Source organism: Vicia villosa, linkage group LG1, assembly GCF_029867415.1.
Source record: "Vicia villosa cultivar HV-30 ecotype Madison, WI linkage group LG1, Vvil1.0, whole genome shotgun sequence".
NCBI classification, from domain to species: Eukaryota; Viridiplantae; Streptophyta; class Magnoliopsida; order Fabales; family Fabaceae; genus Vicia; species Vicia villosa.
The window spans coordinates 92,862,662-92,888,423 of record NC_081180.1 but is presented as its reverse complement, the minus strand read 5'-3'; the positions used below and the strand labels follow the sequence as shown (position 1 = coordinate 92,888,423).

General features: G+C 33.0%; 2 protein-coding genes and 1 long non-coding RNA gene across 3 annotated transcripts; all 3 read right to left on the bottom strand.

Annotated features, from left to right (window-relative positions):
* Nucleotides 1-73: 73 nt before the first annotated feature.
* On the bottom strand, nt 74-1,120 carry LOC131612442 (uncharacterized). The gene is made up of 3 exons (XR_009287377.1): nt 1,035-1,120; nt 758-805; nt 74-356 (listed from the first exon to the last, which is right to left on the bottom strand). It is a non-coding gene; the product is annotated as an uncharacterized LOC131612442 (long non-coding RNA).
* Nucleotides 1,121-2,956: 1,836 nt separating this feature from the next.
* On the bottom strand, nt 2,957-5,151 carry LOC131612431 (transcription factor LAF1-like). Its single transcript, XM_058884228.1, has 3 exons — nt 4,929-5,151; nt 4,546-4,675; nt 2,957-3,619 (listed from the first exon to the last, which is right to left on the bottom strand). The coding sequence occupies exons 1-3, from the start codon at nt 5,062-5,064 to the stop codon at nt 3,094-3,096; spliced, it is 792 nt and encodes a 263-aa protein (XP_058740211.1). The 5' UTR covers nt 5,065-5,151; the 3' UTR covers nt 2,957-3,093.
* A 13,233-nt stretch (nt 5,152-18,384) lies between these two features.
* Nucleotides 18,385-22,165, bottom strand: LOC131643544 (pre-mRNA cleavage factor Im 25 kDa subunit 2). Its single transcript, XM_058913794.1, has 7 exons — nt 21,865-22,165; nt 20,841-20,886; nt 19,550-19,643; nt 19,388-19,461; nt 19,207-19,293; nt 19,003-19,113; nt 18,385-18,661 (listed from the first exon to the last, which is right to left on the bottom strand). Exons 1-7 carry the CDS (start codon nt 21,981-21,983, stop codon nt 18,590-18,592), a joined length of 603 nt encoding a protein of 200 aa, XP_058769777.1. The 5' UTR covers nt 21,984-22,165; the 3' UTR covers nt 18,385-18,589.
* Nucleotides 22,166-25,762: the final 3,597 nt, after the last annotated feature.

Below are 25,762 nucleotides of genomic sequence, written 5' to 3'. Positions count from 1 at the left end.
ATAATGTAATTTGAATAGAATTAACCTGCATAAGCTCATCAGAGCGCAAGGCACATAGAGGCATATGGCCATCCTTAAGTATACGAATATGAGCCTCAGTTTCACTGCGCATAGTCTGAACAATCTGCCCGCTTTTTCCAAGAACACATCCTATCTGATCAGCCGGCACTAACATCCTAGCAGTCACTTGAGGACCGCATTCTTCCTCTGATCACTGTGTAATTCCTCAGCAATCACTCTATCATGAATCTTAAACAAAGCATCTTCCGCATGAGACACATTCTTACCACCATCATCAAGAGCATTCGTCTCGCCACTCGAACTATATACAGTAACAACACGCTCGTCACAGCATCCTGCCAGCATAATTCCGCAATCACAGCATGTAATAAAAAGATATATACGAAAGAAGAATCACCAGTGTATGTGCCCCATACAGTGCAACAATATCCTTGTCATTCAAGCCCATACGATTGGGCGACAACACGGAGATGTGACTCACCTACAAATAGCATTAACGTGTTTATGCGCTTTCATATAACATTTTGAATCTATAATGAATCAAATATGGATATGACACCTATTCTATAAAGTAAGAAGCAAATATCTCGAATCGTATTGGGATCCCATTCCTTAAATAATATCTACAGATTGAGATAGATACAAACCAATGCACAAAACTTCCAAGGAGTGAGCAAATAATATAAGCATTCATTATAACTGGTTTGTATTAATGTTATAAACCATTCTAAATTACATATTGGTCCGGAAGCTTTACGGGCGGTATCGACGTGAAGCAGCAACTCTGAAAATAAAAAAGAATTTCAAAAGATACATTACCATAAAATCTTACTTAGAAAACAAACAAAAGTTGTTTTTCAAATCCATGCTCATTTTTGCCAGCAAGTTACATTTTGTAATTAGAGGAGAAGGGTTGCTACAATGAAACTCAGAATGCTCGGAATGGATGCAAGTTATACAGAGGAACTTAAAGAAGCCAAATACCAGCTAGAAAAAGGCATTGAAGAACTTACGTGGCGTTTGAAACTTGAGAAGCATTGAGATCTGATGTACATCCCCGACAAAATGCGACAAAACAAAAGTGTCTTTGTCAAATTATCTATAATCGGGAGAGGAAAATAAGTAAACTCTAGAACCTATCTTCAAACGAAACAAACAATTAATAATATATAATCAGTAAATGCTTACAGTTTAATTTAGATGAAGCTTCATCATAAGCTAATTTCAACTGCACTGTATAATTGTGAATTCAGTAACACATCTATGCACAGTCCATAAGAATCATGGCAATCAAGAAAATCTGAATAGACAGTTAAGTAAACCTGAACAGGCAGGGCAAGTAAACCTGAACAGACAGGGCATGGAAGGAAAAAAGGATTATACTTATAACAGGTAGCTTCTAGTTGGATCATCAGCATCCAGTTGAGATTGTTGCAGTGACATCAAGACATCCATGACCTAGCCAATGAAGAATGAAAATCATATATTAGCACACAAAATGTAAACACAAAACATGTTAAAATAAATTAAAATCACCTGAATTAGTGCTTGAGTTTGCATAGGTAGCTAAACCATTATGAATGTTGGTATTATGTTAAATGATACCAAGCAAAAGCTTAGACTCAAATCATGTAACAGAGACCACTTAACCAAGTAAGGAATTTGCATAGATAGCTCGAAAGTAAAAACATGCCATAAAAAACTATATTGCAAAATCCAATTGAAGATGTTATATTAAAAAGTGACATATTGTCATGTCGTTGCTGAAGTGATCTCAAATGCTTAATCAAGTGAATAAACCCTAAATCCTCAAATCGAAACAAAATCTTCAGAGAAATACAAAACATAAAAACGCGAGTACCTTCACTAAGTTTCGTTGTACATGAGATGTGCGAGATATGAAGCATTCTGAGATTCGATAAACCAAGAGCATCTGATAAACATTGTCGAAAAAGTGTTCAAATCTTCGACTTCACCGTCGATTCAAAACATTCACCGACGAGATGTTGAATGGATTTGCGAAGAGATGACGGCAATGAAGAAACTGCTAGGGGTTTGAAGGGTGAAGAAACTGCTAGGTTTGAAGGGTAAAGTGAGAGCAGAGAAAGAGACAGAGAGAATATGTTGAAAAGTGAGAGTATGGGGTCGGACAATTTGGAGAAAAATTGAAATAAAAAAGATGGACCAATCAGATAGGAACACTTGTCACATAGAATGGGAAAAGTAGTAGAAAAAGGGACAAACTTTGTGTGTATTTAGTTGATTACGAAAATGCCCTTTTTCCTTTGTAAATGCAAATTAAGTAAGGGACAATTTGGTAAGTTTGGTCAATTGATTAGTAATTGTATGATGATTGTATGATGATTGTAGATAGTAGATAATAATATGTCCCGTGTAATGAATAATTTGTTATGAACATAACTTTGAGGCGAAGATAAATAGGGAGAAACTATATTAAAAGAAGCTAACAAATCTAAAATTAACTTTTCCATTCATTTCATTTGATAATCTATTACATTCACTAGATATCTATTTATAACATTGCAATCCATTAATTAATCACCATCTAGATCCTTCTAAATAGTAATGACTCATCACTATTAATCCTAATGGGCTTATGGAAAACTTGGACCTAAATCATTCATTACATAGTGGCTCACTGAAGTCCCTCCCCAAGCACATAATAATAAACCAGGAATAACAGAAAAAGACAAAGACAAAAATTGTTGGTCGGAGGTCCAAATTTATGAGAATCAAATTGGTCGGAGGTCAACGCTAAATGTACATTTAAATAAATAAAAAGAGAAATGAAGTTGTAAATCATTTCCACACAAATCTTTATGATTTACAACAAAAACATATTTGTGTAAAAAAAAAAACAACAAAAACATATCAAGACCACATGATTGTTAACTTCTTAACCTAAAAGCCATATTACATGTGTGTATGCATAAACAACTCTAGAAACCATTGAATTTGTTATGAGAAGTATAGTAAATACAAATCACCAAGGAAGCATAATTTTAAACTTCTAAACTTTTTATCCTTTTCATTATCCATAACTCAAACCCCTCAAACATACATTGCATCATTGCTTAAATTGAAATTGTTACTCAAATCAACCTCAGGCATGCAATGAACAAACCCATTTCCCATCATTTGGTTAGCAAACTTAACTTGTGAATTGAACATCACACTATTATGATACTCCGACACATCATGATGCATTGCAGCTTCTTGAAAACCTGAATTATTTTGATCAAATCCATTTCTCATGACCAAAGACTCAACTGAATTTGAAGAGTTCGTACCGTTTACATGATCAAGCGAAAGCCATTCGGCGAATAAAAGCTTTGGTAATGAGCTTTGTTGAGTCTCTTTGGTGATGATGTTGTTGTAAGTGTGTGGATCTTGAGTTGCAAGTTTTTGAAGAGAGTGTGAAGAGTTGATTGTGTCTGAGCTTGAGGTAGCATATTGAAAGTGTTTTTGAGATTCCATTTCATTAGCTTTGGCCACTCTTTTCTTCAAATATGAATGCCAATAGTTTTTTATTTCATTGTCTGTTCTTCCTGGTAAATGTTGTGCTATTTGTGACCACCTAAACAATGTAATTGAAGTTTCTTTTAACAGTCTTCATTTTTTAAGGGAAAAAAGAGTATAGAGAAAAAAAGTTTTAAATGCATAGTTTTGAAATTTCTACTATACAATATTACTTAAAAATTGATTGAAACTTCAATAAGGTCATAGTCTTGTTATTTGGGTAAAAAGAGTTTAAGATAATTTTGAAGTAGACATTCATCAAAAATTATTATCTAAGTCTGTAAATTATTTATCAAATTTAACCTAATCAAGAATACAATATATAAAAAATAAGTGAACCTAAGAAAAAATGGTGAAGATCTTGATCCCTTTGTAGCAAAAAAATTGGAGTGAAATAGTTGTACTATATTTGACTGTAAAATGTTTGATGATAACATATTGGAATTTATCCAAGGAATACAAAATCTTGAAATAGTTTTAGTTTGAATATATAGTATTAAGGAATAGTATAATCAATTGTTTTCCAATGTTCATCCATTATTATACAGAAAAGCATGCCAACCATGCCAATTCCTCGTTTGACTTACCTATCAATTTTTTATTTTATTTTCCCTTTAAATTGGAACCACTTTATTCTATAAAAATAAAATTGAATTTTATATATATATATATATATATATATATATATATATATATATATATATATATATATATATATATATATATATATATATATATATATATATATATATATATATATATATATATATATATATATATATATAAAAAACTATCCACCAAACTAATTACATTAAATTAACAACATTGTTTTTATCTTTCCTTGCAAGTTTATATCAATATTTTAGACAAAAATTAGAAAAACTAGTTCTTTCACTTTAAAGTTTTTCACAAATTTGAAATTATCAAAATTGAAAAAACAATGTAGAACTAAAAGTAGATAAATCAACTATAATGCTAGCTTACTTGTTGCCTAACATGTGATGAAGGGTCAGGATTGTCTCCTCCTCTTGTTTGCTGAACTTTCCTCTCTTTAATCCTGGCCTTAAATAGTTAATCCACCTTAATCTGCAGCTTTTTCCATTCCTTTGCAAGCCTACAAAATTTAGTAAAAAAAAAAAAAAATTTAAATTGAGAAAGAGATACTCATAAACATTTTACAACAGTCACTAAAAAAAATTTAAACTTTTTCGTTTATGATAATATGATCAAACTTTTATCATAATCGACAAGTTGTATAGAAAAAAAAATTAAAATGTTGTATTTAAAAACATGGTTAGTGAATAATGCACATTTACCATGTACATATGAAAATTCATAAACATGAAGATAAAGAAGAAAAAACCAACCTGACTTAATAGGGACAGAGCTCCAACAGCCATGACCATATTTAAGGATGTAGTTTCTGAGTTTATGATCTTCTTCAGGTGACCATAAACCCTTCCTATGTTTTGGTTTTGTCTTTTCTAGTGTCTCCAACCCCATTTTGCTTTTCCTTGTAAAATTTCACTTTAATGTAAATGTTGAGATTGAAATTTGGAATAATATAGAGCAGAGTCAGAGAGAAAAATGTGAGAGTATTTATTTGGTAAGGAAACTATGCAGAAGCATAGTAATATATATAAAGGGAGAAATGGTTATGTTTGTTCATTTTTCAACTATCTTTTCACTAATCACGTTGAAATAATTAACAAAATAAATGTATATATAAATAATATTTTGCCAAAAATTGAATAAATAATTATGTATTTCTGTCTCATAAGTTGAAAACGTGTTTCCCTTATTGAAATTCACCTTTGGAGAATGTTGGAAACAAATGTATCATTGCTTACCATATTCCTCTGCTTTAATCTTTTTCTAAATTAGTAGATTTCTTGTTCAAAGTACTCCAAAAGTTATATGATTTATTTTTTCGTACACTACAAATGGAGTTTGTCTTTATTCTCAAACGGCCACTACAAATATTTTATGATAATATCACTATAAAATAAATCATATTGTAATAAATTTTGAATAGTGTTTGATCATGGTTTTGAAACATTAGATGGAAATATTAGTGTTTTTTTCTTCTAAATGAAGTAGTAATAACTAATAACTACTTCTTATATTAACACATATAATTGTAACTGTGAGTATCTAAGGTAGGGATGAAAACGTGTAGGGTCGGGTGTCGATTTCACACTATTTAAACATGTATTCGAAATCACTACCCGAATCCGAATCTTAATTCAAAAGCTATTTGGATAGCAAAATAACATTCACGTCCACATTCGTTGGACTCGAGTTTTTTCACCTGAACCTAAACCTGCAGCAAAACAACACATAGAATACAACAGCAACATTGAAATTTTTCATCAATTTTCCTATAATTTTTCAACAACATTACAATTTTCTATCAATTTTACTACAACTTTTCAACATCAAACATTACAATTTTCCATCGACATTGAAATTAAAATTATAGTCTAAAATTTTCTATCAAATTTGTTGCACTTATATATTTAGGGGCACTTATATAATTTCATATCTAAGTAAATGTGGTTTCAGATTCTAGTGTGAGTTTCACACTACCTAAATTCGTACCTGAAATATTGGATGGCACCCGAATCCATTAACTCAGATTCGAATGAGAGTGAGTCCCGCGGATTCGCGTATGCCTGCCTTCCCTATATCAAGGTTCATATTTTAGTGATGGTGTGCAATATAATAATATCGACTTTTTTCATTGAGTTAGGATTTGGGGAGGGAATATTAATTTCTTTATTTGTTTAATATTATTTTATTTTCCTTTGGTGAAAAGATATGAAAAGTGACATGAGTACTCACATATAACATAAATTAATGTAGAATTGATTCATCTTATTCTCTAGACAGGTAATAAAAAATGAGATTATTCGAGTCAACCTTTGTCTAGTGCCAACACACTCTCTGCCGCCCAAGACCAATTAACAAACATTTTTTTTTATTTTTCTTCTCTTTTTTTTTTTAATAATTTTTTTACAAATTTAATGCAATTAAGAAACAAATTTGTATCCTTTGTTAGAGTTTGATGAAATAAAGAGCAGGAACAGAAAATTTGGATAGGTTGAAGAATCTAGAACTAGAAGGAGCATGTGTTGGTGAAGTTGATATAGGAGAAAAATTGTCCTTACTAGAAACATTACATTTTCATTAATATTATTGGTGAAAGAAACATTTGTACAATTCGGCAGAAAGAACCTGAGTTCATTAATGGAAGATAAAAAGTACTAGTAAATTTTGATCCATTTTATAATCATTACAGTAAAATTTTATCAACTGTTCACCAAAAATGTTCAGCAAGGATCATTTTTAACCTCTGCCATTAACCATAACACCTTCACAAAATCACAAAAAATTGTCCCTACATCATGGATACATTAAATATACTATCTACTTTTCTTTCAATACTAATATATGTGAAAATGATAAGAATATACATATAAAAGAAGTTGAACTAAAGTAATCTTCAATATCATGTAATCTTTTTACCATGCATGTGATTGAGGGGATGATTAGTCTCGTGTAAAACAAGAATGTTACACTCATTGTTTTAAAAATCAAATTGAACAGGCCGGATCGGTCAAACTGAAAATCGGAAGGGTCTTCGGTCTGTTCTGATTGCTGAACCAGATATACTATTGAACTGGTGGGAACCGGCCAAAACTGGAAAAAACCGGTGAACCGACGGTTTTAAAAAACAGATGGTTCAAATGGATACTCTCTTTTTTCGCATAAAACGACGTCATTTTCATGATTTTTTAAATATAAAATATAATTAAATTATAATTAGACTTTATTCAAACCTTATTTGGAATAACTTTTTCCTGATTGAATTAGACTTGATTTAAAATTTATATTTTGTATTATTTTGTTGTGAGTGATGATTATATTTAGAATTTGAATATAAAAAATAAACATGTGAAATTATGATATTTTAAAATTATAAAATTTTGTAGGTGTTATGATATTTTTTATAGACTAAGTCATTCGGTTCGTACCGATTTAATAAATATATAATATTAAAATAGAGACCGGTTTGATCTGATTTAGTCATGCGGTTTGACTAGTATTCAGTGGTTCAATCAATGAACTAATGATTCAATATCCTTACCGATTTGATGATCGGTCTGAATTTTAAAACAAAACACTAGTTACACTAGCAATAAGATGATTTTAAAAAAATACTAGGATTAAAAACCAGTTGTCACATGCACATGTTACATGTATGATGTATATACTTAACTTATTCTAGAGAATCACACAAGTTAGGTAGGATGATCAAGTTTGATACTAAAATTGTAAAAGGAATCATAGAAGTCCACATGTATATCTTTGGGGTTGGTAATGTCCCTTCAATTAATGGCATATACCAAAGCAAAACAAGTCATTGACTAACAAAAATGCTCTCCAATTATAGTTTGTCAAGGAACACGCGAATCCTAAAGGTAGTATGTTTGTATTTGTACTACATTATTCTCAACTTCATAATATTGAATTGATTAATGAGTTGCTGATAGTTTATAAAAAGAATAATCACAATTATTGTTAAGAGTTGGATAACGTGGTTGTTCAATAAATTAACAGGTATTTTATTTTCATATTTAACTAATATTTTTTTTTACTAAAAACTATTCATTCAAATTCAAATGGTTAAAATACCTCCAAAATATCATTAATTCAACTTTAATGTACGTCGTGGTGTCTACACGTCCAGATTTTTCACAACAAATTAGTGTTGCCAGTGGATTTAAAGAAAATTCAGAAAAGACACATTAAGAAGCGGTGAAATGATTTTAAGGTTCTTGAAAGATATTGTTGACACATGTTTGTTTTTTGGTGGGGATACATATTAATTAAATTATTTTGTTGATTCTGATCATACTTATAATTTAGATGGACGACGATTTTGTACTGGTTATGTGTTTAAAATATATGGTGCTCCATGCCTCATTAGTAGAATGGTCAAGGCGACGTGCCATAATGTAGGATTTTAGCTAGTGCATGATGCAGATTGGCATGCTTCTAGATTTTGTCATATTTCCTAATGAGTGTTGCATTACCCTTCATCTGAGTGGGCTAACAATAGCATGTCCTTAGCAACTTATGGGTTAGTGCTCGCCTGCCAATGTGATTTCTGGAAGCTCCCTAGTGTTCCTCTGTGAGGACTAGGGTGATCTCATGTTGTCCTATACATCTCAGCATGGGGAAATCCCTTACCATTTTGTAAAACTTCTCCGATATCTTAAGGTACTTTGATGAATGTTTTTTAATCTTCTTCTCTTCTAACTCGTCTAGAAATAGTTCTTCTAACTGTAGATAATGTATTATGGGTTTCATCCAGCTGGTGGTCTGGGAAACTTCGAGAGTGATGATTTCATCTGCCTCAATAATGGGGGCGGCTAGAGTTTTTGAATTACAATACAGTTATGTCCCGCTCTTTTTATGTTGGAGAGCTTAAAGAGAATGCCATCCTGAAATTTTTGTTCCCTAGGCACATATGTTATTTCAAAAGCTTTGAAATATTCAAATAAGTGGTGTACCTTTTTTAGATATTTGATGAGCTATGGCTCTTTCGCTTGGTACACTATAATGACCTAGTTCACCACTAGATGCGAGTCGTTCTTGGCTTCCATACTTGAAGCACCCATTTCAATGGCGAAGATCATACCAGCAATAAGGGCTTCATATCTGGCTTGATTATTGTTGGATTTGAATTCAAACTTCAAATATAGCTCAAGCAAGATCTCATTTGGATCTTCTAGTGATATTCATGTGCAATTTCATTTAAAATTTGAGGTGCCATATACAACAATATCCATATGCGGGTGATCTCTTTACCTATTGACAAGCTAAAATCTTCTGAAAACTAGCCAGCACCCGCGACTTAAAACTTCCTTTAGGGAGATATTGGATATCATACTCAGATAACCCGATAGCCTAATATATCACCCTCCCTGCGAGGTCTGATTTCTTCAATACTTATCAAATAGGATGGTGGGTTTTAACCATTACCTTGTTCCTTTGAAATTAGGACTTGGGTTTTCTTAAAGTTATCATGACTTCCAGAGTAAGCCTTTCAATCTTCTAATATATGGTCTCAACGTCCTTAAATACATTGCTCGCAAAATTGACAGTTTGCTCAACTTTGTTTGTCTCTTGTATGAGCACATAACATATTACTTGGTTAGTAACATGCAGATAAAGGTAGAGGGAGCAACCTGCTATCAAGCGTGTCAAAATAAGAGGCAGCACCTGGAAGGCCTTTAAGTTGGAGAATGCTTACTCGTACTCGCTCGTCCATTTGAACTTATCTTTTTTCTTAAAAAATGAAAATTAATGGTAAGCCTTTTCACCTGCACAAGAAATGAAACGAGCTAGCGCGACTAAGCACTATATTAGTTGTTAAGCTTTTTTAACGTTAGATGGGCTTCCCATGTTGATGATGGTCTGACCCTTATCTAGGTTCGCCTCTTTACCTCTCTTAGTTAACATGAAATCAAGAAACTTACTCCATGTACTTCGAATGAACACTTAGCAGAATTTATGTGCATGTTGTAGCTATTGACTAATTCCAGGATATCTTTCAGATCTGCAGTGTGATTTTCCCCTTATGATGTCTTTATTATCATATCATCAATATAAATTTATAGGTTGCACCTTATCTGCTTTGAGAACACCACGATCATGAGCATTTGACATGTGGCTCTTGTGTTCTTTAGTCCAAAGGGTATGACATTGTAATAGTAGTTGTCGTCATTGGACATGAATGTTATCTTGGGAGCATCTACGAGATCCATCTTGATCTGATTGTAACCAAAATAGGTGTCCATGAAACTCAATATTTTGTAGCCAAATTATATGTCAATCAGATGATCTATATTAGGTAAAGGACATGAACCTTTAGGGCATCAACATTGAGGTCACTGGAGTCGACACACATGTACCATTTGTTTGATGAATTCCATACCAAGACTATGTCGACCGGCCAAGATGTGTACTTAACCTCAATTATAAAAGTGATGCTTCTCAGTTTCTAGTCTTCTTCATTAATGTTCGCTTTCTTTTCCTCTCCCACCTTGCATTTCCTCTAAGACACTGGCTTTGCTTGGAGTCAATGACGATGCAGTGGTAGACCACTATTGTATCTATCCCTCACGTGTCAGAGGGATCCTAGAGGAAAAAATCTATGTTTCTCCTCAATAGGGTGACGAACTCATTCTTCTTAGAATCAGATAGGGAGTTGCCTATCTTGGTGATTTGATGGTCTAATGGGCCAATACATACCTATTTTAGGTTTTCTTTGGGGGTGAGCCTTTCATCCTCTAGCCTTAATCTAGGATCCTAGCTTGTGGCATTAACCTTTGATGTGTTTCACTGAAGGAAAACGTCTGCAGCAACATGTGTTAGAACAAGATTTGTTCTGATCAATATTCTTAGTTTTGATGATAACAATGTATATGAATTTTGCTTGAGATAATGTGGTACTCTAATCCTATGCAATTTCCATTTCAGAAAATATATAAAGAGTATGCACAAAATCAGCGCAAGAAGCACTGACTCAGAAGGTTCAAGTATGCAACATCAGAACATGCTCTCACAAGACATCAGAAGATGGTCAAGCAGAATCAGAACATGGTCTATTGAAGCATCAGAAGAACTTGAGATCAGAAGCAGAAGCACTGAAGTTCTCATGGTATCACGCTGGAAGCACTTCAAGGTCAGAAGACAAGAAGATGCTCTGCACCAAGCTGTTTGACTCTGATGATATTCAAACGTTGTTTATACAAACATCAGATCAGAAGCAAGTACAAGATGGCAGGCTACGCTAACTGACAAAAGGAACGTTAGAAGCTATTAAAGGCAACGTCAGTTAAAGCAAGAAAAGCAAGGCTCGAGGTAGTTGACAAAAAAGTGAAACATTAAATGCAATGCTGTACGGATCACGCAACGCATTAAATGCTCCCAACGGTCATCTTCTCAAACGCCTATAAATAGAAGTTCTGATGAGGAGTTGAAAACAACACTTTGCGCAAACATACAGAAACGCTGTCAAATTCAAAAGCTCTCAAACTTCATCTTCAACCTCACTTCATTACTGTTGTAATATCTTAGTGAGATTAAGCTTAAACTTTAAGAGAAATATCACAGTTGTGATTATAGCTTTTTAAGAAGCATTGTATAACTCTTGTAAGAATTTGTTTACATTCATTTGTAAAGAACTAGAGGAGATCAAGTTGTGATCGGATTCTCTAGTAAGTCTTAGAGGGTATCTAAGCATTGTGTTCCTAGAGTGATCAGGTTGTGATCAGAATACTCTAGAAGACTTAGAGGGTATCTAAGTGGAAAACCATTGTAATCTTGTGTGATTAGTGGATTAAATCCTCAGGTGAGGTAAATCACTCCAAGGGGGTGGACTGGAGTAGTTTAGTTAACAATGAACCAGGATAAAAATCATTGTGCAAATTGCTTTTTATCTTAAGAGTTTTAAAGCTACACTTATTCAAACCCCCCCTTTCTAAGTGTTTTTCTATCCTTCAACATGCTCCCTTCTCATTTCCATACTCTTTTGATAGCATTCTTAGACGGCCTTATGGTTTTACTAGACCAATCCAATTTGCTACTCAGGTAGTGTATAATTTATGCTCAATTCAAGGATGGAAAGGACCTCCCCCAATAGGTTGACGGCGGACTGCCCCAGGATGGATTTGTATGAGAACAAGACATCTACTATAAGATATTTTACTTTGATTATCCTTGCGCTTTACTCTAAGATAAATATTTTTTCGAGCATTATGTGACATTTCACCTGTACTTATTTGTCTAACATACTATCTAAAGAGCCTGGGAATGCTCGGATGTCGTCTGGGTCAAGCTGAAGCCCCTGAAAGGTGTTCCAGAATAAGATATATGATGAGCATCCAAGGTCAATCAATACTCGTTTCAAATCTCAATTATCATATTACACCGTGATGGCCATGGGATCATTGTTGTGATAAAGAATATTGGTGGTGACTTTGCTGGAAAAGGCAGTGTTGGACTCTGGCTCTTTCTCTAGGGTTTCCATAGTGTTGGTGGGTATGACTTTTGATATAAAAAACCTACTTGGCATATTTTATGTGATAAGAACTAGATTCTCCCTCGTTGGCGAAACCTCCGGCAATGGTGTTTATAATAGTGATCTTGGAACTTTGTTTTTACATCTTTTAGGGGAAGGTGTTGAAAACGATTGGTGAGTGATGATGAATGTGGCCCAAGTCAGTTTAAGCTAGCCCCACTTTGGACGACAATTGCACTTGCTAAAAGTACAATTCGTGACAAATCCCTATTGTGTGTGAAGGGAAAATGTGATATAAAATGCAGCAGAAAATAAAAATCTCCCTTAAGTCGATTCTTACAAATGAACATGGTCAGTGATAGAAACAGTTAACTCATGTGGCAATTAACACCTTTGATGCATAATCATATGAATGATCAGAAGCATTAAACAAAGAATAACTCATCTACTCAGTCCATACAAACAGAGTGTGTTCAATCTCAATGCTAAATGCTAGGAATGAAGACCTTGATAGAGAAAGATACATAGACAGATATAGAAACAGAATACGAATAAGTTTCCAAACTGAATTTCATCAAGTGTAAAAGCTTCTACACAAGGGTTCTATTTGTAAAACCTCTTATGTGGGATCCAGGCTGAAAAGGTCCACTTAAATGCATTGTACCTTATGGTGTAATGTTTCACTTCAGTATACGGCACCTTACAATATTTCATATTCAACTTAAGTGCATTGTGCCTTATAGTGTTCTACATTTCACTTAAACACATCGTATCTTACGGTATTTTGTAATTTTCTTAAGTATATCATACCTTACGGTGTTCCATATTTCACTCTCTCACCAATATTTCCTTATGTGTGTGACCTTGCAGGTTCTTGTGATGTTGACAATTTTACTAAATCACGTATTTAATATAATACACAGTGAGAGGTATCTCGCAACACATCACTACTACCCATGTAAAGAAAAATATCATGCAATCTAACAAAATATTTTTGTGATAATGTTTGTGTGTACTATTACCCTTTTTCTCTCATGTCTATATTAAACCCATGGCATAGACTGTGTCATACTTGTCTAGTTCAATATTGGACCCTTAGACATATATCTTGTTATGTGGGATGGACAAATTCTATCTAGGTCACTCCTGTCTCTCAGCATGATTTGTGGATTACCCATCAAACATCTTTATGACTATCCTGTTACAGACAATGTTTGATTGGCAATGAAGTATTTGACTCCATTACTAGGGTTCATAGTGGTTTTATGTCAAAGGATGGTATACAACATTATCACCTTGAGAGTAACTTATGATATTTGCATAACATTCTATGTATTATTCTCATGGTGGATCAATTCAATATAAATATTACTCCAAATATTCATACTTATATTAAGATTTGATAACTCTTTATCTGTAATTCATGAGATGTGATCATCAATCTATCCACATAATAGTCTCACTGCTTTAGTGTTATCCAAATTTACAATAAAGGTTGACTATATATACTTTAAGAATATTGTCATTATGTTTAATGTGATCTCATTATTAATTCACACTTAATGTCTCACTAAACAGACTAGTTATTCTAGAGACTTAATTATTTTGGAAAAACAAACACAAAAAAGAAGTGTCTTATTATTATTAAATAATTTAATGCAAGTACCAAGTTCAATATAAAACTATTGGCTTCTAGGGCTTATACTAACAGTGTAGGGATGTTAGAGGTTTTAAGGGTTGTTGTGGTGTTAGAGCACACTCATGCATGAATGGTGAGTGTTTACAATATTTTTAGAGTGAACTGAATGTCTCCCTTATCATAAGGGTTAAAGTATTTATAGGAGTCTCTCGAACCTGGATCTTAGACTCTGAGTAGTGACCCATTTATTTCTCTGAAACGTGGGGAATGTGTGATTGTTTCCCTTATTCTTTTGGGAAATGTATCCCTCAACTTTAATTGTCTCCCATGCTATTATTAGGTGGGAACATGTCACTTTCCTCGTAAGCGGGTGAGTAACTCAGTCAAAGAACGACAATTTCATATGACTGATGCTTGTTATGATAAAAGGGTGGCTAATGGCACTGTGTTGGACAATATCTATTTGTCTTTGGTGAATTTTGTGTCGCCTCTTATATATTCCTAGCAAATATACCAGTACAAAAGTGTAATGTAATACAAGAAATATTTACTGTGAGGCTTTTATTTCATATTATATATTATAAACTAAATTTCCATTACAAACTCCAACATATATTAATTAGTTTCTAATAGATTTAGAGTTTGACATAACTCATTCTTACAAAATCGATTGGTAAGATGAGGGATATAATTTTATATAATATTTTTTATACTATCTTTAATTAATATGAGATTTGAGTTTTTTTCAATACTATTGAATTAGTATGTGAATATAAATGATGGGTGATTTGAATTGTCAATATATGGGACTTGGTTTTTCAATACACCCTCGATCACTATTGTGAGCTCTATCTTTTGACCAATATAAAACTCTTTTTTTCAATACACTGATTTAGTTGTACTTGATGTATTATATAAATGAAACGGACAATGATCCGAATTGGTGAAATTTTATTTTTCGAATAGCTCCTTATTTTTCTCTAAAAGTCTGAGTTAAAATATGGTATTTGAAATGAGTTTTTTTTGTTGGATGAAAATATGAAATAATGTCAACGGGTTTATTTTTCTATATTTCATTTATATTTTTAGTGAAACAAAAATACCTTAAATTATACTATTATTTTCCTATATTTAAATATAGCAAATACAACTTAACATTGTATTCCATACGCTATTAAATAATTCCAAGTCTCACTTTATATAGTTAACTTTGTATTTTGAAAAGTGCTGAACGGACACCGCTAGAGTATAAAAATAATATTGTCACGCATGGTTGACATGAATATTAATTGGCTTTCCCTAAAGAGCAACAATTAATTATTTTCTCAAATAAAATTAATAATTATGAGAATCGAGAAACAAAGACTTCTATATTGCCTTTTTAAATAGACCAACAGCATAAATATTCATCAATTTGGTTTCAAATATGTTTAAAAAAAGATGAGTCTAAAGTCTAAGCCTGTAATCTTAATGTTAAAAAAATGTCTAAATTTTCCATCAAAAATAAAAGTCTTAGGCTGTAATTAATTTGGGAGACTTGTAACTAAATTACTCAACAAGGTGTAGGCGTGCAAGAAGCACAAAAGGACATATATGCAAAATTTGAAGCACGCTGTGCACGTATAATTTTATATATATATATATATAATTTTATATATATATATATATATATATATATATATATATATATATATATATATATATATATATATATATATATATATATATATATATATATATATATATATATATATATATATATATATATATATATATATATATATATATATATATATAAGAAGGGATCAAATTACACCCGAAGAGTTACACCACGAGTTACACTCATTCAATAACTACATTTTGAATTAATATTTTTTAAATTCAACCGTTGGATTGAAACATAATATCATATAGATCATACCTATAAAGTTTGAGCTTAATCTATAATGATTTACTATGTCATTGAATTACACCAAAATTAACGTTATATGAAAGCTCATTTTGACGTTAATCTTTGGATATCTTGATCGTATAGTAAATCATTATAGATTAAGCTCAAACTTTATAGGTATGATCTATATGATATTATGTTTCAATCCAACGGTTGAATTTAAAAAATATTAATTCGAAATGTAGTTATTGAACGAGTGTAACTTGTGGTGTAACTCTTCGGGTGTAATTTGATCCCTCCTCTATATATATATATATATATATATATATATATATATATATATATATATATATATATATATATATATATATATATATATATATATATATATATATATATATATATATATATATATATATATATATATTATGCTTAAACTTAGGGTATTGTTATCTTAATCTGTCTAAACTCATGGAAAGAATGAAGAATCATTATCTGCCGTCTATTATCTTTGTATAGAAAAGGAAATAAAATTGCAAATTATGTAGAATGTGTCTGGAATATAGTGTCTTATGAAAAAAATAGATATATTTGTACACATTATAGAAATGGACAACTCACACATAAATTCTATACTATTACAAGACAAATTGCATCTAGAAATTTGAGTCTTGCCCTTCAAGAAATAGAGAGGTTGTGGTCATATGTTATCCTATAGCCACTTCATCCCTTCTGTCTTCTATTTAGTCTTAAAATTAAACATATAGTGGACACAATAAATGGTGTGACAAGCATAATAAGAAGTCTAACAGATTGTCACCGTTGTGTTATCAAATGTTGGGTAGTGTATGTCAAACACTATAATACTCAATTTCATTACATGCAACCTCATATCAATAGTCACAAAAAACATGTGCCACAAACCACTCATGCGATGACTAAACTACCCATCGCCACATTTTATCTTATGAGAGTAGTAAGAGTCTCTTTTGATGAACAATCTATTTGAATTTGCAGGTTATGTCAAAAGTGCTTATCAAAATAAGCATTTATGAATAGATTCAAATAAATAAAACGGTTATGAATAAGTTTGCATAAGTTATTTTTTTAACAAAAAAATATATATTTAGATTTTTTTTATATATAAGTTGTTCTCACTAGCTTGAAGATTTTATAAATATAAATTCAAAAAATATATATAAAAAAATGGCATAAGCCGATAAAGTCTCTCAAATAACATCCACCAAGTTTACGGTAGTAAATAAACTCAAATAAGTCAATTCAAGCAAATACTAAGTCTCCCACTACCATATGTTTGAGAAAAAAAATAACTTCTTCGTCTTAACAATTGTGTATCAAAGATGTGTTCCATTGTCTACCTAAAACGCTTAGAACTCATAATTAACTTGTTCTTCAGAGTCTCTGCAGGTTCCAACGCTTAGAACTCATAATTAACTTGTTCTTCAGAGTATCTGCAGGTTCCCTGCCTCCACTCAATGAATGGAGGTCAGTTCCCTGCCTCTACTCGATGAATGGAGGAGGTCAATTCGAATTTTAGGTTAACATGCAAGTCAATTTGAATTTTAAATCAACATGGAGAACAGCCCATATTTTGTATCATCATTCATGGAGGTCAACCTAGATAATGGGTGAGCAGGGAGGCCAGTCTACATTTTTGGTTAGCATGGTGGTCAACCCTAATTTTAAATCAACATGGAGATCAACTCCAATCTTAGGTCATAATAGAGGTAGTCAGAATTTTGGGCAAGTGATTTTTGGGTAAACAATAAAGTCCCCTCAAATTTTGGATACAAAAGTGAAGGCGTGACATACCCTTCAAGTTGTCTATAAATTAAAAGGAATTACACAATGTCGTTGGACTTGCAACAGATTCCATAGCATTGGATCCGCAAAACATCTATTTAACAAAATTTTCAAATTGTCTTACATATAGGTTTTGTACATTTTCCCGTAAAAAAAAAAGGGGTTTTGTACATTTTGTTACATGAGGGTTATGTTGTGTTACACGGAACCAAAACTCTCATTTCTTTTACCTTTCCATTCTGATATTCAGAACTTGAGCAGGGCAGAGAAACAGACCATGGGATCGCTGTACTCATCTGTCATTGATTTCAACTTCGGTTTTTTCTAGTCTAGCCTATGAGGTTGTTTCCCATCCTGGGTTGATAATCGCGATAATTCAACCCAAAATCCAATGAATTAATACAAACAGTGTCACAAATTACAAATCTATTTAGAAACACACTTCAAAAATAGTTCTCTGACCAGATTATGCAATGACAATAGGATTTAGGGTTTAGGATAATGTATCAAATCAGTCCTAGTTTTTAAATGACAAATGGAAAGCAGTATTCTTTCAGAGTGTCTAAGCTTCCGATTACGGTCAGTTAGTGATCATTTTAAACTGGAATCTGGAAAGTTGCTGAGGAATGGTGGATATGACTGGTCCATATCTCTGCAATTAATTGATACACAAAATTCATAAGACACAGCATAGAATTATTATCATTTTTTACTAGCAAACATAATAATGTGAATAAGTTCCAAAACTAAATTCTATGACCAATCCATGAGATGAAAATTTCTAAGATGCGCTAAAAAAAGGATAACATTGTAGATGAGCCAAGAATCTGACATGCAAAATTCAATTGATTCCCTTGAAAGAAAATTGTTTCAGTTTATGAGCATGTGTTTCCATTAATTTGTGATAGTCATTTCATATCTCTCTACATTATAAAGAATTTCAATATATAATCAAGTAACATAAGACAAAGAGCATAATGATTAATACCCTACCTGAACATTGTCATAGAGTTCAAACAATGGAACAGCAAGCAGCTTCAGGTTTTTCGGTACAGCAAAGTATTCCCTCTCAGATAAGTGAACAAGGAAAAGCTTCTTGCACTCCTGCATAAAAGATATTAATGGATGTTGTAAGCACAGACCAAGAGAACTAGCCATGCAAGAGTTTCAATCAATGATATTCCCGTGACAAATTACCTTGGGCTTTGTTATATGAGGAGGACAGTATGGATACATTATGGTTTCAAAATTTGGCCTCCACCAGATTGCAACACATTCACCTATCTGGGGGATGCCAAAGAATAAGTGCATGTAAATAACAAGCTTGCTAGTAAGCTTTCCAAGTTCAAACATCTAAAAGGTATGTGATAGATCATACCTGCCAGTCAGGTACAAGACCAGGTGAATTAGCACCAAGTTTGCTAGTCAATTTTCTCTTCAAGCCCTCGATTTCTATAAACAACCAAAAAAAATGTGTTTAGCATAATCACAGGTTGCTATTTCAGAGCATCGTATTCGGAGCAAGGAAGCAAGACCCTACCATTCTCTCCTGGCTTAAGACGGCCACCTGGGAGTTTGCAAAATGTGTTTCCAATTTGCAGAAGAAGAATATGAGGATGATTGTGTTCTTGTACCTAGAAAATTGAAGCACAAAGCTGAGACATGACAATAAACAGAATCTCCAGGAAAACAAGAGTGGAAGTATTTTCTTAACAGAAATTGTAGGGAAATACATTGTAGGGACAAGTAAATAAAAATTGTAAGAAAATTAAGTGTCCAGGACAAGTTTAACATGGAATTGGGCGGACGTGCATAAAGGGCAAATTATTCATTACTAACCAAAACAACAACTAATGGTCAATTTCATGCCTTATAAAATTCTACTGTAAGTAACTTTTGCGCCATAAATCTCACACCTCCATTCTACAAACGAAAATATAAGCATCTACTAAATTTATCAATTCACCTTATTGTACATGCTAGAAGGGTACCTAAAGAAATTAACTAGATGCACTATGCCAATTTTATAGATCTAGTTAACTAGGTACTACATATTAAAATTGCATGAGAGAGTGGCCTGGACAACGATGCAACATAGGTTATGATAAAGTCGAGAATATATAATTAACCTTCCAATTCAGATACCAGACCCAACCAAATAGAGCATACAAAATGCAAGTTCAGCAGGAGGCAGGCAAATTCTAGTTTCGAGGTGTAAATTAGTTACCACAAGTCTTATGGTAAGAATCTTGGGTCCATTGTACAAAATTATAGGGAGATAGAAGAATAGGTCAACGCTATAGGATTCAAAATTTCCACTCAAACCTATAGAGAAGCTTAGCACAACTATAAGATTTGTCATTTGTCATGTATGAAAGTTAATGTTGAGCATTAAAAAGCCAACAAGAAAATAAGATCAACAATGCAAAGATAATCATGCTACAATGGATGAGTGATCACACAAGACAATATAGGATTAAAAATTTTCATTAACAAAAAGCAGAGGCGACTCATGTTGTAGAAAATATGGTATACTTTTGTTTTAGGAAGTTTGAACATACGCGGAGAAAGTCCATAAAAGCATGTGTAGATCATGTGGATGATGTTCAGTAAGTTAGAAGTAGAGGAAGTCTAAAGAAAACTATAAGTTCAACCCATCAAGAGAAATTTGGAGTTAAATGATATATCTTTAGATGACTCGTGATAAGATGATATGACATCATTTCATGCATGTAACTGATACCTCAAAATGTGGTAAAGTTATTTTTAAAGTTTTAAACTTAACAAAACAGGGGGGAGAGGAAGTGAAAGAGAACAATCAGTTAACATACCAGTAAAATTCCTTCCACGCTGGTCCTCATTCCTTCTTTCATATAACTGAAGTTTGGAAACGAAGGAAATAATTATATTTCAGAACCATTTGAGTAAATAATTTAAGCAGCACCCAGGAAAAGGAACAAGTAAAAAGATTACATAAGAATAAGACTGAATGTAAATGGTAAGTAATTGTAATTATTTGTCTTTACTGCATTTAGAATCAGCATTGATAGGGAGAGTAACTACTCTTGATTATCAGCGGATTGAGCTCTATTTAACAGACACTTGTATCATATAAATACCCCTTATGTATTGTTTTACAAACATATGAAATACAAAGTATATTAGTTTTGGATGTGATGAGAAAAAGGAGGAAAACAAACAACTCAAGAGAGCACATCAAAGCAAACAGGCTAGAGCACATATCTTTATAGATTTCACCATTTTATAAAACACATGGTGGACTTTGGGCTTTTCACATTTGTGGGAATTGTATCAATGGAATCAACACGGCAGTTTGGTTTTAAATGATAGCATCTCACAACTTCATAGATGGCAAGCTTGTCCAATAATTAAGTTCAACAGTTCAAGAAGCCCCCACCCCTAACTGTAGTATGGACACACAAAAATTGCCAAAGGGGTATGAAAAGGAGTCAATATATAATAGCAAAATTTGCCGGTTCAACGGGATTTCTCATGTTTGAACTAGTAAGGACATAAGTTATGTTGGGCAGGCTAATTTGAGCTATATAAAAGCTAATTTCAAGGAATTACACCAGAAAGAGTAATGGTATAATAAAGATCAAAAATCCGTTTAGTTTCTGAACCAGTCCAACAATTTATAGAACGAATCACTTATACGGTCAAATCTAGTACAAAATCTTTACTTAAATTTCAAAGAGTATAGTATGATTGGGGTTTTTTCTAGGGTTTATGGGTTGAAATTGTGTGACCTAGCCAGTGACGAAAGATCCTAAAAAATTAACGAAAGAGTAGTGATGAAAAATGAAAAAGAGAGAGATATAGAATGATACGAACTTGACTTTCATGCGAGCAAGACGATCGGCGACGGAGGTGTCTTTCTCCATCTTGGGCTCCTTGGTGCCGAAGGTGTAGCTGGACAATGGGTAGGTGTTTACGACCTGAGACGGTACCATTTTGGAACTCTTTTCTTGTGTTGTATTCAGTTGTGCTGTTGTGATTGAGTGAGAAATGGAGAAGAGAATGAGAAAGAGGAGGGAAGTTGAGGTGAATCAATGTATGTGAAAGTCTTATGACTTCACCGCCTGTCAGTGCTGGAAACAACCGAAACCCAACACCCCAATGTGGGCCGGGAGCCCGCTACACCAACTCTAGGTTTTTTTATCAAACAAACTAAATATTATTTAATTTTAATTTTGGTTAAATTACAGTTTTGGTCCTCTTATTTTGTCTGATTCACGAATTTAGTCCCTCTATTTCAAATTCAAACAGCTTTGGTTCCCCTATTTTATATTTAAACAGTTTTAGTCCCCCTCTCATATTTTTTTCAAAGAAAATCGATGAGATTTTTTTATTTTTAACTTATATTTTTATCTACAAAATTCAATAATAAGTTTATATACGAAGATTTGTCATGTTTCACAAATAATTTGTCATTTAAAAAGTGAAAATATCGTTAATTTCAAGTAAAAAAGTATGAAAGGGGGACCAAAATTGTTTAAATCTAAAATAGGGGACCAAAACTGTTTAAATTTAAAATAGGGGGACTAATTTCGTGAATTCAAAAAAATAGGGGGACCAAAACTACAATTAGGCCTTTAATTTTTATATTTTTTATAACAAACACACAAAAAAATTAAGTGTTGCAAAGAGATAGAGATGTTGTCTTTGATGTGTATAAAGATTGTATTTACATGTGTGTGTGGTATCTCTACAAGAGTAGCGAATATTCAAAGGTCTTTATTAGACTTGTAATAGTTAGGGTGGTTAGGGCTTTTTGCGAAAGCAAGAGGCCAGGTATGATGATGTTTATGGTGTTTATGGTGGTAAGAGAGGTCATCTCATGTGAGGTGAAAGGCTATGTATTATGTAATATAATGGTTAAGTTATGATATCTCTCTTCTAGGTTAATGGAGAGGTATTTATATAGGCCCTAGAACTTGGGATTTCCTTAGGAATGATAACCGACCACTAGTCAATGGTGGACCATTAAATTCTTACTTTTTATGAGAGCATAGATCAACTATTGACCATAACTTTACTCTGAACAAGAAGCATTTTTCTCCATGTTTCTCATACCTCGGCGAGTGAGAGACGTTTAAGGAAATGTAATTCCTTCCATCGGGACGACATATGGTCATCGCTCCTTTTGAGTGTCATAGTCATCCCGCCTTAGTTAGACCTTTTACAAATATAACACTACATAAACCCTCAAGCATAAGGTATATGATGAAGGACTGAGTGCTTTTAGACTACATAATAGTGGAGTATCCCGGGGTCCTGAGTTTCTTTCGGATATGGCCTGGAGGACCAGTCTGGCTAAATTTAGAGAGAGTCCCTCAGGCAAAGTTATGTTGAGTCTGTCTGATGAGACAGTAAGTCTCTCTTGAGAGACATTGGACCTCTCAGACAGGACTTTTATCTAACCCTTAGACAAAACTTAAGATTAAGTCTCTTAGGCTAGACTTCAGTCGCGCCTCTTGGGCGAGATTTATTTGTTTGGTCCCGCCCAAGGAAACTCCAAGTCTTTCAGGCAGGGAGTTTAGATAGTCTATTTGATAGGAAATCTCAATCTCTCGGGTGGGACTTCTATCATCCCTCAAACAAGAATTAAGATTAAGTCTCTTAGGCTAGACTTCAATTACGCCTCTTGGGAGATATTTATATGTTTTATCCCGTCCGAGGAAAATCTAAGTCTCTCTGACGAGGAGTTTAGATAGCATGTTTGATGGAAAATCTCAACCCTTAAGGAGAACTTATGATCAACATGGCTAATGATACTATAAGCCCCCTAGGAAAAATTATGATCAGCTTGGCTGATGTTATTATAAGTCCCTCAGACGAGGCATGGGACCTCTCGGACAGGACTTTTATCAAGCCCTTAAATAAGACTTAAGATTAAATCTCATATACTAGACTTCAATCACGTCTGTCATGCCCCAATTTTTGACCATAAGACCCCCCCTTCATTTGCATTAAATTTAAGATAATTTAATCATAATTCATCTTATATAAAGATCATTCATGCATCATCACTAACCTCAAAATTCAAGAGATATGTATTTGCTTATTTACTTCTTTCACAAGGTATGTGTGTTGGATCAAGGAGCTCAAGCAGTCAGGATTTTGTGACTCTCAAAGGGATTCAAGCTTCTCATGTGATCAACTAATTTTCCCCATCAATATTCAAGCTCAAGTGAGCTTCAATTTAAGATCACCAACTTTCAAATTTCATCTGGTACACAAATTAGGGTTTTTAACCTAACTCATTTAAAGAGTTGACTTTTTGGTCAAGGCATGATCTTTTGGCTTAAAACACAGTTTAAGGTCCTCAAGTACTTCATTATAGCCCACTCATATCATTAATTTGACAAGAGGAGTTTGATTCATTGATATTGAAAAGATTGCAATTCAATTGGTAAAAAGTCAACTATTCAAGAATCAACTTTGACTTTTGGAATGACTGGTCAAACATGGACTTTTTCAAGGTCAAGAATCATGAAAATGTGATTAATGAAACCATTTGATCAAGTTTAATCAAGAAAACTAACCAAAAGATTCAAAAGATTGAATTAGGGTTTTAGAAATATTTCTAAGTTATGGAAAATTTCATGTTCAAGTGACCTACTTTGAAGACTTGTAACTTCTTCATCAAGCCACCATTTTTCATGCCCAAAAGGTCAAATTGAAAATAATCTTCCGTACTACAACTTTACCATATGAGGTGGATTCCAAAAAATGAATGGGTTGAAGGATATAAAGCGATTAAGTTGGCATTTCAATGTTGTCAAAATGTTCTAACACTTAGAAAATTTTCTAAGTGTTAGAACATATTTTTTTTCAAAGTTGGTAGCCAATTATCTCCATGATCCAAGTTGAAATTCTTCAAGCAACCAACATGAAAGTTGAAGTATGTAACCTCACCTTTCCAAAAAGTCCAAGAGCATGAAATTAAGCTAAAAAAATCGAATTTGGGAAGATGGCGCCATGAAGTTGCATTAGAGGTCCATTTTTTGTGACAAGTTCATGAACAAACCTTTAGCCTTACCGCAAGATCTCACTTTACAGGTCCTATTACTTGTAAATCTCCACATAATTGAGCAATAACACAGATCCTTAATGTATTACCCAAGGATTATAAGCTTTATCCAAATCATGATACCATATTTGGAAGAATTTGTAAAAAACTTGATATACATTTGCATACAGGATCACTTTTCCAACCACTATTCATTCAGGCTTGCACTTTGCTTATAATCAGATCCTACAATATCTAAACACTTAGAAGCAACCTCATAAGTGCGGAAAGCATGGCAAATCCCTTGATTCACTCCTTTTCTTCAGCATGAAGCAAGCATGCATTTTTGTGCAACTTAGAACCAAATGGCCAAACCATTAATCCATATGAACCAAGATGAATTTTTGCAAGTTACATGAATCATATGGAACCTCTATAAATAGGGAACCAAGCCTTAGAACCCAACACACCAAAATTTACACAAAAGCTCTATTGTTGCAAGCTTTCAAACCATTTCTTCGAATTTCATTCCTCTTACAAGTTTCTTGCAAACTTAACATCTAAACACATCGCATATACCATACATAAGTAATTGTAATCATTAAACACCAACTATAAAACCTCCATCAACATCTCATAATCTCACTCTCTTCAAGTTACAACTCGAGGTGGTTAGAGAGATTGAGGTACTTTCAGTTAAAAGTAAGCATTGCTACA

Bases quoted from the DNA above. Each gene is read 5' to 3' on its own strand.
- LOC131612431 (XM_058884228.1), bottom strand. From the start codon at position 5,064: ATGGGGTTGGAGACACTAGAAAAGACAAAACCAAAACATAGGAAGGGT. The intron at 4,676-4,928 runs GTTGGTTTTTTC...TAAATTTTGTAG, and splicing joins CTCTGTCCCTATTAAGTCAG to GCTTGCAAAGGAATGGAAAA. The intron at 3,620-4,545 runs GTAAGCTAGCAT...TACATTGTTTAG, and splicing joins CATCACATGTTAGGCAACAA to GTGGTCACAAATAGCACAAC.
- LOC131643544 (XM_058913794.1), bottom strand. From the start codon at position 21,983: ATGGTACCGTCTCAGGTCGTAAACACCTACCCATTGTCCAGCTACACC. The intron at 19,462-19,549 runs GTAGGGTCTTGC...GGTTGTTTATAG, and splicing joins TCTTAAGCCAGGAGAGAATG to AAATCGAGGGCTTGAAGAGA. The intron at 19,294-19,387 runs GTATGATCTATC...GGCATCCCCCAG, and splicing joins GTCTTGTACCTGACTGGCAG to ATAGGTGAATGTGTTGCAAT.